Source organism: Oreochromis niloticus, linkage group LG14 (genome assembly GCF_001858045.2).
Source record: "Oreochromis niloticus isolate F11D_XX linkage group LG14, O_niloticus_UMD_NMBU, whole genome shotgun sequence".
NCBI classification, from domain to species: Eukaryota; Metazoa; Chordata; class Actinopteri; order Cichliformes; family Cichlidae; genus Oreochromis; species Oreochromis niloticus.
The window spans coordinates 9,299,458-9,313,965 of record NC_031979.2 but is presented as its reverse complement, the minus strand read 5'-3'; the positions used below and the strand labels follow the sequence as shown (position 1 = coordinate 9,313,965).

The 14,508-nt window shown below is 40.6% G+C and overlaps 1 protein-coding gene across 5 annotated transcripts in view; it reads left to right on the top strand.

The window, feature by feature from the left end:
* Positions 1 to 14,508, top strand: part of lsamp (limbic system associated membrane protein) — a 436,734-nt gene that overhangs the window by 407,588 nt on the left and 14,638 nt on the right. For all 5 annotated transcript variants that reach the window (XM_013273852.3, XM_025897858.1, XM_025897859.1 and 2 more), the window contains one exon: positions 11,870 to 12,001. In XM_013273852.3, coding sequence (XP_013129306.2) covers positions 11,870 to 12,001 — 132 coding nt within the window. The remainder of the gene's footprint in view (positions 1 to 11,869; positions 12,002 to 14,508) is intronic.

Sequence of the window (14,508 nt, the reverse complement as noted above, 5' to 3'; positions counted from 1 at the left end):
AGTATCATGATATGACTCATGTTCCTCATAACAGTAGTGCAAGTTTTTCCTTCTGGAAAAAAGAATATGTCTAGATCTAAATTTACATAAAACCGGCACAGCTGTACTGATATTCCACTTGAACATCAGTATGGCTAAAGATTTTTTGTGTGGGAAGCAAAGCCTTGCTTCAGTAGGACATTGTGTTAATAAGTATTATTGCAAGAATTAAATTGCAATAACTTTGTTGTTGGATTGTTAATGAGGAAGTCACAGTGCTTTCAAAGTGTTTTCATACCTTTCATACTTTTTAATGAATGTTCTTATAATAAGCATCAGTTAATGAGTAAAGAGGCACTAATGAGCCCTTATAAGAGTCTTAATAACAATGGTTGGTTAGAAAAACTAGACTAATTATGACTGACAGACACTTCATAATATATACCATTATTTCATTTCAATTATTTAAATAATTTAGTATAATACTCAAAGACTACAAAAACCATTCCAGCTTGTCCAAATAACATATAACAAAATGCCCCCTAAAAACAAGCTCATGAGGGAACTAACTCTGCAATGACAAATCATATCCTCCCGTAGGTGATACAGAAATATGTTCAGTGCTACAAAATCGCAGGACCACTACATCACGTTTCATATTGTTAAAGACGGCTGCTACTGGATATTCCCCATTAAGCCGGCAGATCGCACTTATTTTCTGTTTCAGTTTTCAGTTTTATCTGCGTACACGAAACCACGTGGGCAGAGACGCTCTGACCTTGCTCTCCTCGCTCTCCCTGTGTAACACAAAGCCTCTTTCTCCCATGGCAAACGCAAGCCCATTGAATCAATCCAGACAGTAATGAGAAACCTTCCCACAACAATAGGCTAGATCCGTTTATCAGCCGTGTTTAAGAAAAGCCAGACAACCCAACTCTCCTTCATGGGAATTCAATCACTTAAACCCTATTCTGCTTTATCAACAATTAATCTCCTTCTAAAGCCTCACACTTAAATGGGACAAGACAAAAACGGCTTACAGTGTTATACAGTGTGATGCCACACTGAGAGCAACCCCAGCACTCCCTCAAACAAACAAGAAGAAGGAAAATGGGACAGAGAGGGGAACGACAGCGTTCAGAAAAACAGACGGCAGCGTCGCTTCGCTGTGCGTGTCATTTCTTCGGCTCAAGAAGCGGCAAATAAACAGCCGTCTTGTTTTTGGCTCCAACTCCTGTGTTATTTCTGCACTGCCAGCAGCAGTGGTGGCAAACGGCTGTGAACAGAAGTGGAAGTTCTCCTTTTGTCCTCGGACTGCCGATGAGATATCGCTCATGTACCGTAGGGCTTCTTGCTGCCAAGAACAATAGGACATTAGAATTCAGCTGACAAAGCACGGCACAAGAAGTCACTCAAAGACTCGATATATAAATCTATATTTATATAGAGAGAGAAAGAGAGAGAGAGACATTGGAGCTTTCACTTCAAAAAAAAGCATTTTTATGCTGTAGGAAAAGCTTAAGATCTTCATTGACATTTTAGGGCATTTGTCATTGGAAGGCAATGTCAGACACACAGAAATTATATGCATTGGAACTTTTAAGATGATAGCAGCATTGTGCCCCATGGAAAGATATTTGCATTTCATCAGGCATTTGTTTTTGGCATCACACTGTCATAAAAAACTCGTTTACTTTCTGAGCCGCTCGTGTTTTCATTATCTCCGCTACGAGAAATCTGTTGATGAGAATAGTTATTCAGTAATTATGTGCTGACCCATCATTTAAATCACAGCGACTCCCGACAGATAGATAGCTGCCATGTGGCTGTTTTAGATAAAGCCAGGAGCAACTGTCCAAACACAATCGCACACACGCTCAAATGCACGCACACACACTCTCACACACACACAGTTAAAGGGGTGATCATGGGTAGGTGCGCGTACACAGGCACGGCCGCACATGCTGTCGCGCTCCTGCAGACAAAAGAAAATAAATGTCGCGGGGTCTTTTATGCTACTTGACTCTGAAGTTTCTCAAATCAGCTGCTTAACATAAATTAGCATTTGCAAAATAAATGTAATGTTTCGCGCCGTGGCGAAGCGATGCCGATGAATGATGCATGAGGACATGCAAATGAGCGCAATCCAGTAGAAGTTTGCTCGCCGGTGTGCGATTCACATCCTCCTACCCCACTGCCTCTCCCCTTCTTCCCCTGCTTCCTCTCCCATCCCTTACTTGAAAAGGTAGGGCGGGGGGGTGCGTAATGTTTTCCGGTTGTGTCCATCCCTCAGCTGTCCTTTACCCCTGCAAAGTGCTTTAATTGATATGGAAAACCTCTAGTTGTTCGTGCAAACTTAAAATTGCCAGCACAATGCAAATCAGTATCCGGCAGGCATTTGCTGAAGTGCACTTCTTCCAAGCTGCTCAACTCGTCCCAACTCGCTCCCAGAAAGCCCGCTGTTGCATGTCCCAGAGGCCGCAGGGGCTCTCGACGGTAAAATGTGGGTAATTATGTGCATTGTCTTTTCAGAACGGCTACATCGCAAATTAGAGAATGGCAGAAAAACAATTTGAGCTCAGTGTCCGAGAAGTAGTTAAATACCAGCTTTAAAGACCAGCTTTCAATTTTGTTATTAAAGAAATCAGTAACTGATCTGCATTCAGCTGATGCGCTCAGCTATGAGTACATACACTGAATGCTTTACACACCTGGGACACAGGCTTTTTCTTCACTTTCCATTCGAGTTTTCCACCAAATTTCACGCGCTTTAAAACGATGATGGCAGGGGAGACGAGCTGGCTCGAGTGCTTCATTTAGGGCATCACTTCTCGACTGCGGGCAGCTGTAATGCAGCTTACTGTATAACTTAATCATTCGCAGATGCTTCCTGTAATTCTCCATCATTACACGCTTTCCATTTACAGTATCCTGTTCTTTCCGTGTATTTTTGGATCTTTGAGGGGGGTTACGTCCGCTGCAGTTCACATTCACACGGCAGAGGTATTACTTTCCAATTGCTCCCTGAAACAGTGCTTATCAAAGAAGCGGTTTCCAGTCACCAACCACATCAGCAAAGGTAAATTAATTTTAGGTTTAGATTTTAGCCGTCATGGTATTGAATTCCCTCTGATCAGGAAATAGTTTCTCCCTAAGAGCAGCAGCAGCTCCTAAAATGCAATATGTCTTGATAAGAAGAAGAAAACAGGAACAAATCATGACACTTAGCATTTTCACTTGAAAAATAATAGCTGCTTCCCAGTGATGTTCATTGATCTGTTGTGCATATAGAGAACAATCCACCACCTATTCCCTCCGTGTTCCTCATCGAGCATTCTATTGTTAGAGCAGCTCAAGGCTACCGGCGCACCAAATGCCCCCACTCCAAGTGCACCGGGAGAAAAGTTGGAAAGAAACACTCTCACTAAGGAAATGTAATCAATAGACTTGCAGCAAAGGCATTACAGGCAGGGGATCAACTCTGACCTGTATTCAGAGATTTTACAGGTGGAAGGGGAGGCACACATGCGTGGTTATATGTGTGAGCTTGGTACAAAAACACAAGATGTAGTTTCAGTGTTTGTGCTGCCAAAAAAGCCTTGACTCTCAGGAGTTTTTCACAGCCACGTGAAGAAAAAAAAAGAAACCTAAGCGCATCCTGGGTTTACAAAAGAATGTATAGATATAACATATACATACATAAGTTCGACCTTGACCTCAGATGCTGGGATTAACCCTTTAGCAGAAACACATTTTTGCGGGCGTTCTAAAATTGTCATCCATCAGACTCTGACAGCAGTTTGATGAAAGCCTTTTCTGCAAAATTCCTTCAGTTGCAAAATATTTGTGGTTTCTCTCGCGTGTGCTGTCTGTTTTGTCTCCCTGCACAACATCCGAGTTTGATTCACACATGGGCTTTTTTTAACTGGGCCACTCAATAAACCTACATTTCTTCTCTTTGAGCCATTGAGTTGGTGTGCTGGTGTGCTTGGGGTCATTATTCTTTTGAAAGATACATTTCTGGGTTAACTTTCAGCTGTCAGACAGATGGTCTGACGTTATCTCAAAGCACCATTTGATGATCCTCAATTAGTCTTTGAGAGAGTATCGGACTCCATCTCATTACATTTTTACCACTGTGCCTCACATTCGGTATAAAGTTCACTTCCTGGAAAGCTGTTTTGTCTGTGGCAAACATGTCCCCATCTTTGACTTAACTGTCCATAGCATGTCCATAGCATGAGATTCATGCTATTTGTCTGCATGTGTTGTGACAAACCATAAAAGCAAAGCCTTATTCCACCACTCATGCTGGTCACATTTGTGCAATCTCTTTGTGACTGGACATGCATCCACTTTGAAACTAACAGTTGCGAGAGCTTTTAGTAGATTTTGAGATGAAAACCAGCTGGTTGTCACTTGAAAACGAGCCGCCTGTCGATGAAGTTCCTTTCAATGGAATGATTTAGTTCAAATCATGGAGCTCTTTTTGTAAATCCCTTGCTAACCGGTCAGCAGCCATAGAGAGAAAAGAGGGAAAAGGGTATTTTTTGGAGCCACTTGTAACTATTCTGAGCACACTAATTGTTGTTGCGAGTACACAGGATGTCATTTGTTCCACACTATACCAGCTTTCTCCCCAACATGCTAAATACTGTACTACAGTATTAACAGATTCAAATCCCCCCAAAAGCGCAACTTTGTTAAAACATAAACCAGGTTTCGCTCCATTTTTAGTCAAATAGTCATCACCATGGGCAACCTGGTGATGTTGGTAGCGGTCCTGGGTTCTGGTGGGTTGGGTCAGAAAGTGATAACGCAGCATTATAAGTTACAAATAACTTTGCCTGCAAAAGAGTAGGCTATGATTAATAGTCCACCATCATTTTTGGCAGTGTCTGTCACACACACACACACACTCTCTAGAGGAAGCAGGTCTTCAAATGCCCTGGCTATCAATAATCTGCATCTTTAAATTATAAAGTAACCAACATTTATCATACACCTCTCTGCTATTAGGCTAAGAAACAACCAGGTTCTCCAGTCACTGGCTCAGCTCACTGCGTCACAGCGCTGTCCAAGGTGCTGAAGTGACACTGCTGTCTGTATATTCATATAATATTCCTATTGTATGATGTCTGTTGCATAAATGTTTTATTTATCATTCAGTAGCATTGGTGCAGTTGAATCTATGACTCATGCCAGTCCAACAAAATGTCTAACGGTGTCACAGACTTAAACTTTTGTTCAAGTTTCTTCGGTCTGTGGAGCAGCAAATGAACTGAGGGGATTAATATGGAGCGAGTTATGTATAATTTAAAATAATGTTACTGCAAAAGTTTTTTTTTCCCGTAGTGTAGTATCATTCAGAGTTTTTGTAGATTTGGATTGTTTTATCTTTATGTTGCTTTTGATTTTTGCTTTCACAGTCATGTAAACATCACAGTCACATTAAACAAAAGAGTCACAGCTTTCTCAACCAGGTTATTTACTAAACAAGCTGAAACTTCTGATGGGTCTCTTGGCTTTCGGCCTTAGAGATAGACTAAGGAGTACAGTCATTTTGGAGGGGCTTGGAGTGGGCTTGGAACCAGTTGTGGTTTGGAGATCCGATTAGGATGCCTCCTGGGTGAGGTGTTCCAGGCTAGCTTGGGAATGCCTTGGTGTTTCCCCAGAAGAGCTAGAGGAGGTGACCAAACTATTTGTCTCTGCTTAGACTGCTCCTCCTGTGACCTTAACTCAGACTGATGGATGGGTGGATGGGTGGACTTTGTAATTTTTTTTTTTACAAGCCTAGTTTTTAGTTTTATTTTAGTCAAGTAAAACTTTTTGGTTTTATCAAAATCAATAAATATAACAATTTCTATCCTGCCGCCTGCCCTTCCACAGTTGGAAACAGGACATTTTTAGCATTTAATTAATGTTTCGGTAAGTAGAAAGCTTCAGGCTTCATGTACTTTATCTTGTACATGTAAAAATCTCTTTTTTTTTCTCCACTATGGTTTAATAGACATTAGTGTCCATTTTTTGTCTGAAGGTTGAGCAATAGACTTTGGCATGTTGATAACTCACATTCGTCCAAGAGGTTTAAACAAGAACGTTTTTACCAGTTACTCCTTAAGCAGGCTCTATATAATAATTGCTGTCTGGGAACTGGAAAGTGAAGAAATACAGGAATACAATAACTTTCCATGTTATGTAAAGGTCAATAAAATGTTATTTATTTAAATATATCAACACGCATGCTATATTTCAAAAGAGGCTCAAATGTTTACTTATCTAAATTGTGCAAAATAGCCAACAGCTATGAGATATTAAAGTATTTTTTCAAGCAGAACATCAACATGAAAGTATTTCATGAAATCTGAAGGCCTCACTTATATTTACATAATTGCCATTTGCAGCGCAGCAGCTGAAAGCTTGCAGTTAGTTGGTAAATCCTAATTTACCGGAGATTTAATGACAGTTATTGCCAACTCTCATTGTAGCTCTGTTAAAGCTAATAATTGGTACTTCTGTGATATGGTGAAACCAGAAGGCAAACATTTAGTCTGTCTTGTTATTCTTATTTGTGGAAGTAGATGTACAAATTATTAGCTTGTTTTTTTTATGATAAATTAGTAAATTGTCTATGTTTGCTTTCATAATCTAAAACTAGTTCGGAATTTTCCTGTTTTAGTTTTCATCTCGGGAGTTATCAAGAAGCAAGTATATTGCTTTAAAATGTTGGAAACATTCTCAGCTGTGAAGTAACTTTTACTGGCTGTAAGTGAAGCTAATGGCATTATTAGCTATAGCTAGCTATAACTCCTGTCTTGGGTTAGTCAGATAATACAACATTTATCACATGTTGATATAAGTATTTTTAGCAATTACAGGCAGAAGAATTAGTATAAGAATAACTTCTGAACATCAAAAAGGGTGATGTATGTGAATATACAGTACAAGTGATCCTTCTAGCCATGCTCATAGCTTAGCTCTGATGCTAAATGTTTCAATATAACAGTAAACAGTGGAAAGATCGGGTTGATGATAGACATTGTGGTGCACAGCGAACGATTACATTTTAGATCCCCTGTCTGGTTTATGACCAAATTCCCATTAGCCTCAGCTGTGCTCAGTCTTTAATGGTAATTTTTAGAAATGTGAGCATGCTAGCACACAAAGTAAACCATAACATCAGTGTCATCCTTGTGTATACTGCAGGGGAAAATGCTTCATTTAGGAAAAACAAGTATTCAAAATATGTTCACGGCATGCCCTTGCCTTACTTAATGTATTCCTTTCCTATCTGACACCCACTCACCCTCTACTATCCAGATTAGCATAGAAATGTGATGATATAATATAGTGTAATGCCAGGTTTCATGGGGCTTTTCTAATGTGCACACTTTTTGAGTCAGTCCCCACTCTCGGTGCTCCCTGAAAAACCTTCAAGGAAATCTCTGTTCACCCCTGAATTCATGCGTGCAGGCTTCATACTCACCATAGAGACATTACGCCTCTGCACGCAGCGTGGGCACGTGTATGTACACATGCGCTGAGATTGTACACACACTCAAATCAATTCCCCTTAGACAAGATTAGCCAATCTATCTTCATTACGCTTCATTAAATAGATAACATGTGACGCGCTCGCTCAGTGTGCAGGATGTATTCTCCTGTGGGCGCAGACAAAGATGTGTGAAATGTAATTAATTGTTTCTTTACACAATATGTCTCGTTCCATTAATGAAAGTGATTGAGTTGCTCTTTATACACTCCAGGTTAGACTGGTGACAGTTCATTTCTACATTTTAACTAGTCTAGCTGCTTCCTCACATGTCGCACTCAAACTCGCTCCTCTCTTCACTTTCTTTCTCTTTTCTTTGATCTTTTGCAGTCACCTGGTCCCACCCCCCCACCCAGCACTGAAAACCAAAGTGCTGAAGAAGATATTGAGCTTCAAGAGAATTTCCATGGCAACAGATTTTCAATCATACCTCTCCAATAACATTACTCTGACAGTTCGTCCAGGGAGGGCTGAATATGATGTGGCTTAGACTTTGATCACGATCCCACTGATCTTTCAATCAACGTCAGATAATACTGAATCTCAGCTGACCTCCATCTCCATTAAGCAGCTGATTTAATCATTTAGCTTTCTCCCAGTTTCAAATATTGAGACTGCACACTGGGTTATAGATATCTGAAGGCATAAAATAATGCGACTAATTTCTATGCAGTAGTCATTACCTGGGGATTTTCTCTGAGATTTATGGCAGAAAATGTCAAAAGCAAAACTCCCATTGTTTGACTAACCTCCCGTGTCAGAGTCCCTGACACTTTCTCAGGGTTTCTCAGGGTGAGCGGTTCTCGGTTTCACAGAGCCTGAAGCCCCTCGCTGCAAACTTTAGCGTGGTCTCGCCCACAGTTGAGACCGCTGACATTTACTGTTGTTACAAACAGCGCATTTTCTCACTCGCCCTTGAGATCTCCCCTCTGCAATTTATTTCCACCACACGATTCCATCATCCCACATTTTTTTAGATTAAGTGAAGTATCAGTCGATGTTGTAGTAGATATTACATTTCTCTTGGTCCTCGGAGAGTCCCTCTCCAATGCAGATAATTGCATCTTCTTTAAAGAAGAAGAAGAAATTCACCAACATCTGAACTCTCGGTGCATCTGCTTTTTCAAGAAATTACTGCAATTTCCTAAAACTTAATTTACCATGAAGTGGAGATGTGGGTAGAATGGATACTGAAGTAAAGCGTGTCATTTTTGTTTGTTTTTTGTTTAGACCCAAATGATCACATATCAGTCCACTTAGTTGCAATGCCACACATGCAGCACATGAATTAGTTGTGATATTACACACAATGATAGCACCACCACTATGACAGAAGATGAAGTACAGTTAGCATGATGTGCTACCATGACCCATAGATCTCTAATAAGACATAGCAGGTCTTTCCTAATGAGATGCCGAGCCACTGTGTTCTTTACATGGGTAATTAACCGGATTACTCATTAAACAATTAGTCAGATATCTCCCTGATAGTCTCTGTGCACTCTGTTCACACACTTTGTCCGACATTTGCAGATGCCATTCCTCCATTAATTGAAGCTTTCACACAAAGCAACTAATTCAAGTCAGCGTAACAAGTTGTTGAATATTAGCAACACTTTCACTCAAACAGTCCATCTAAGTCAGTTGGAATATTTCAGCATGAGCCGACTGTGAATTTGAATTTTTAGTTTTTCTGCTTCTGTTGTGGAATATGAGCATGAACGCATCCCATAATTTAAAATTCTCCCTTATTTATTTAGGCCTTTTTCTTGAGTGAGCCTCAAACAAATTTAAGGTGTCAGTGTGCTGTGAGTGCAGCGCATGTGTGATGTGTGGCTACAAATACCTGTTTACTGGTCCAATTGGGACGCCATAGATGACAATCCCTGCAAATCCAAAAATCCCACAGGCACACCTTTGTGACTGACCAGGTGTGTGGAAATGAGAAGGCTTTGTCTCTCTTTCTCGAGTTGCAGTGGGGTGTGTGTGTGTGTGTGTGTGTGTTCACAGCCGAGTGCTACATCAGTAATGCCTAAGGGCAGAGACTACCTCAAAGTGCTCTCCGTTTCCCAAGTGTGGCTAATTAGAGCAGCTACGAATGAGGACAACACTTCACATAAACAAATTTACTGCAACCAGACTGCCACCTTTGAAGATATATGTCATATCACCTTGAAATGTGAAATAAGACAAAGTTGGAAAGAATTAGACACATTCCATAATATTTGAGCTCCAAAGCTTCTAGTATATTTAATATCTGAGTCAGATTGGCCATTTTGCCTTTCATTCTAAACATGGCCATGCAAAGCGTGGTGGTGTGGGTGGCAAAATAATGGCAGTAATCTTAGTGGGAAGCTGCATTAAATCATATATCATGAAAACACCGGGGAATTCTGTTTTGTTGGTTGTTATGTAAACTATAGGGGGGGGGGAATCATATAGTCTGAGCGTATATTAAAAAAGGCTTAAATAAACTGCACACAGGAGCGTCACACATTCAGTAAAGTGACTGAAGTGTAATGCCATGTGGCTGCATGCAGCTTTTTGGCTATCCGAGCTGACTGTTTCTTGGCTGAAAGCAGACTTCCCACACTGAGCTCATCAAAGAAAAAGTCCAGCACAAAACCCCCACAGCAGCAACACAACTTTCAAGAGGCCCTTCTCGTACCCAGGGAGACAGATACAGCCATTTTGTAAGAAGCATGTTGTTGAGACGAGTCCCACTGTTAGCTGAACTTAGCTCTTCGCCGGCAGCGACGTATATTTTGGGTCATAGTCATGTTGGAAGACAAAGTGACCACCCAGACTCAGTTTTGCTGCTGATTGCTTGTTCACATATTTCTTCCTTCATGATTCCTTCCACCTTGATGAGATTCCCACTTCCAGTCTTTGAAATGTTTGCCTTCCTACTTCTGCGTGGCTTTCTTTGAATTTCTCCATGATACTTCTCACCTCAGTTGACACTTGGAAACTCTGTGACAACTCTGTGTATCCATCTCCTGCTTTATGAACATCAGCGGTTCTTTTTCTCAAGTCTAAACTGATTTCTTTTGTCTTTGACAAATTTGATACTTTCTAACTAACAGCTCAAACTGTCACTGAAGTTTTGATACTAGGTGTAAATTGGAAAATAACACTCATTTTTAACTTGATTTTCTAAGCTTTGAGCATTATAAAGTTGAAGCACATCGTGGCAGGGGTTTGTGCTCTGGCTCACTAAAAAGGTCAGTTGTTTAGGGGGCTAATAATATAGATCCTGGTAATTTGGGGGTTTTTTCTGAAATAATTCTGTTATTGTGTAAAAATATATTTTTTAATTTGCCTTTTAAGGAAAAGTAGGATTTTTTTAGAAATGCTATGGTGAAAATCCCATGCTCTGTTAAAAAACACTTTTTTAACATTTAACGGGGGCTTAATAATTTTGTATGATTGCCTTATATTGCTGCCTTAGCCTGCAATCATGTTGTGCAAAACAATCCAGGCCTCAGAAGTCTTTAGTACAGAAGAGGATCTAAGCTTGTTTCTCTTGCTCATACTTAATCTCTTTGTCCTGCAGCACAGGACAGAGGCTCTCTTGTAGCGCACACTTAGGTTCATGATTGTTGGAAGTGGCAACACACTCTCCGCTCACACTACATACAGATTTGTTTGAATACTCAACTCGGCAATTTTTACAGAGACAGCTGTTGTTGAGCAAATGTTGGAATCCCACACTTGAACCCTACATGCACACTGAGCCTGTATTCACCTGCACACTAGCTTGACCATGTCCGTGCATGGTGTCTTTTCCAAAGTTTAAGCACGTACTTTTTCTTGCCTAAAACCTCACAATCTTATTCTGTTATTATTTTTTGCCTAAATGTAACCAAAGAGTCAAAGCAAAAGTAAAAAGCAATGAATGAGTGAACAGTAAGCTTCCAAATGAGATACAAACCCCACATCTACGCAGCTTATGCATCACTAATGCCAAGGAACACCTCGTGCATCTGACAGAACAGCAGTATTTGATGCATTTGGATGAGAACACCTCGGGTTTAAGACAAATAAAATAGGCCATGTTTCTGCTGTTTTTGTCTTTTTTGCTAAGTTAGGCTTTTGGCTTCAGAAATAACAGCAGTATCAATTTCCACAATATGTTGAGCTGTTCCTTTTAAAATTGAACGGCACTTCATTAGTCATTGTTGTACCACCGATCATACAGCAGAAATCCATCATTTAGTCAGTTTCTCTGGCATTTTAATTGGTGTACCCTCCCGCTCTGTGTGCTCTCTTTGTTCCTCTCCCTGGTACCTCCTTCACTCATGCCTCCACCTCTTTTGTCTTTCTGTCTCTCTGCAGCCGAGCCGTTGGACGGAGAAGAGTACCTGGACATTATAGGCATCATGCGAACCCAAGCAGGCCGCTATGAATGTAAGGCCAGCAACGACGTCGCCACTCCCGATGTCAAATACGTCAATGTGATTGTCAACTGTAAGTAAATACAGAGCGCAGTGCGTGCTTTATTCCAAACTGAACACTGATCAATATCTTCGACACATTTAATGTCAGGCATTTGATGATGATACACTCGGTGGATAAAAGCCCATAAAAGTCAAGATCGGAGGATAGGCATATGGATAGAAGCATATAGAGTGTAACAGCATGACATGGAGTAAAGGGCGTATGTTGAAAGTTTTGGAGCACCCTTCAATCTTCTCAAGATGAGTCCAGGTAGAAAGAGAAGCTCGGTAACATTGATTGCAGAAGTCATTGCCATGGTAATTCTCACACAACACATCATCATTTAAAGGATACTTCAAACTTCAAAACAAGACCACGTAATCATGTCCTTTCCACGGTTTATATCCTGACTAGTGTTAATGCACTCGTTGGCTGTTCAGGATTGATGAACAGCTCATGAGCCATCACAAACCAACACCTCCCCCGAAGAGAAGTTACAGAATTCTCTTTGATCTGAATAAATCATGGATGGCTGTTTGCCCAAACCGCACTTTAGCCAAGACTGAGTGCCTGATTTAAATGATAAAGATTGTTTTATTAAACCATTTCCTATCCTGACTGGAAAATGGGCATTAATCCACTTGGGACACATTTTTGGCCATTGTGATGGAAAATGATTATGTGTGTATGATGAATGCTAATATACTTGATGAATGTGAACTCAATCGATTAAGTTCACTGATTAATCGAGACCTGGATAATCTGTTTTACATTGTTTTTTGAGCTGTAAGGGCTAAAACTGGAGCAAAATCTTACACTGAATCTACAAAATGTGGCAAACACTCAACTCACAAGTCCCAAAAGTTGATTCTGTTCATCTGGACGTAACGTTTTCAGTGAGAGAAACATTTCATCACTCGTCCAAGTGGCTTCTTCAGTCTCAGCTGACTGCAGGTTTCCCCAACCTTATGAACAGTACATTTGAATTCAATTCAATTCAATTTTATTTATATAGCGCCAAATCACAACAACAGTCGCCTCGAGGCGCTTTATATTGTACAGTAAATAACAGATACAGAGAAAAACCCAACAATCATATGACCCCCTATGAGCAAGCACTTTGGCGACAGTGGGAAGGAAAAACTCCCTTTTAACAGGAAGAAACCTCCAGCAGAACCAGGCTCACGGAGGGGCGGGGCCATCTGCTGCGACCGGTTGGGGTGAGAGAAGGAAGACAGGATAAAGACATGCTGTGGAAGAGAGACAGAGATTAATAACAGATATGATTCGATGCAGAGAGGTCTATTAACACACAGTGAGTGAGAAAGGTGACTGGAAAGGAAAAACTCAATGCATCATGGGAATCCCCCGGCAGCCTACGTCTATTGCAGCATAACTAAGGGAGGATTCAGGGTCACCTGGTCCAGCCCTAACTATATGCTTTCGCAAAAAGGAAAGTTTTAAGCCTAATCTTGAAAGTAGAGATAGTGTCTGTCTCCCAAATCCAAACTGGAAGTTGGTTCCACAGAAGAGGGGCCTGAAAACTGAAGGCTCTCCTCCCATTCTACTTTTAAATACTCTAGGAACAACAAGTAGGCCTGCAGTGCAAGAGCGAAGTGCTGTAATAGGGTGATATGGTACTACAAGGTCATTAAGATAAGATGGGGCCTGATTATTTAAGACCTTGTATGTGAGGAGCAAGATTTTGAATTCAATTCTGGATTTAACAGAAAGCCAATGAAGGGAAGCCAAAACAGGAGAAATATGCTCTCTCTTTCTAGTCCCTGTCAGGACTCTTGCTGCAGCATTTTGGATTAACTGAAGGCTTTAATTTGCACATTAACTGAACCTAGAGCACTAAATGAACAAGGGGCTATAAGGTCAGTACCTTGATCACTGATTATTATGCAAATTATTAAAGTCACTTGGATGAGTGACGAAACGTTTCTCCCACTGAAAATGCTGCAAACGTCCAAATGAACAGATTCAACCTTTTTACTTACCTGGATGATTGAGCATGCATCAAGTCAACTCACAAGTGTTTGTAATTAAATTCAGATTTCCTTTGCACCACTCACAGTTCTGCTCAGAGGTTTATCTACAGCCATTGTGGACTTGACTGTCAAGGTCATTTGGGGATGCAATGATTTCTTTGAACTGTTCTTTTTCATGACTTGACTTTTTCATGACAAAAACTGGGAGCACAAGTTTGAATTTACTTTGGATTTACTTTGAATTTACCTCCACTAATATCTGGTTTAATGTTCCTAAGCAAGTTGCACCTCAACCAGATGCTACCAAGGTCCTGGCATTCTGGCTGTTATTTCTCTTGGCAGAATCGATAGAGTTCATTTAAATTGGTTGGCTTCCTGGCACAGACTCTACTTTTAAGCCCAGTCCACAAATTTTCAGTAGAGATGAGGTTGGAGCTTTAAGTCATTACAATCATTAACAACGTGTGCTGTATAAACAATCCACTCAGGAAAAAGAACAGCTCAAAGAAGTCACTAAAAGACTTGAATTACCCCGACATTCAT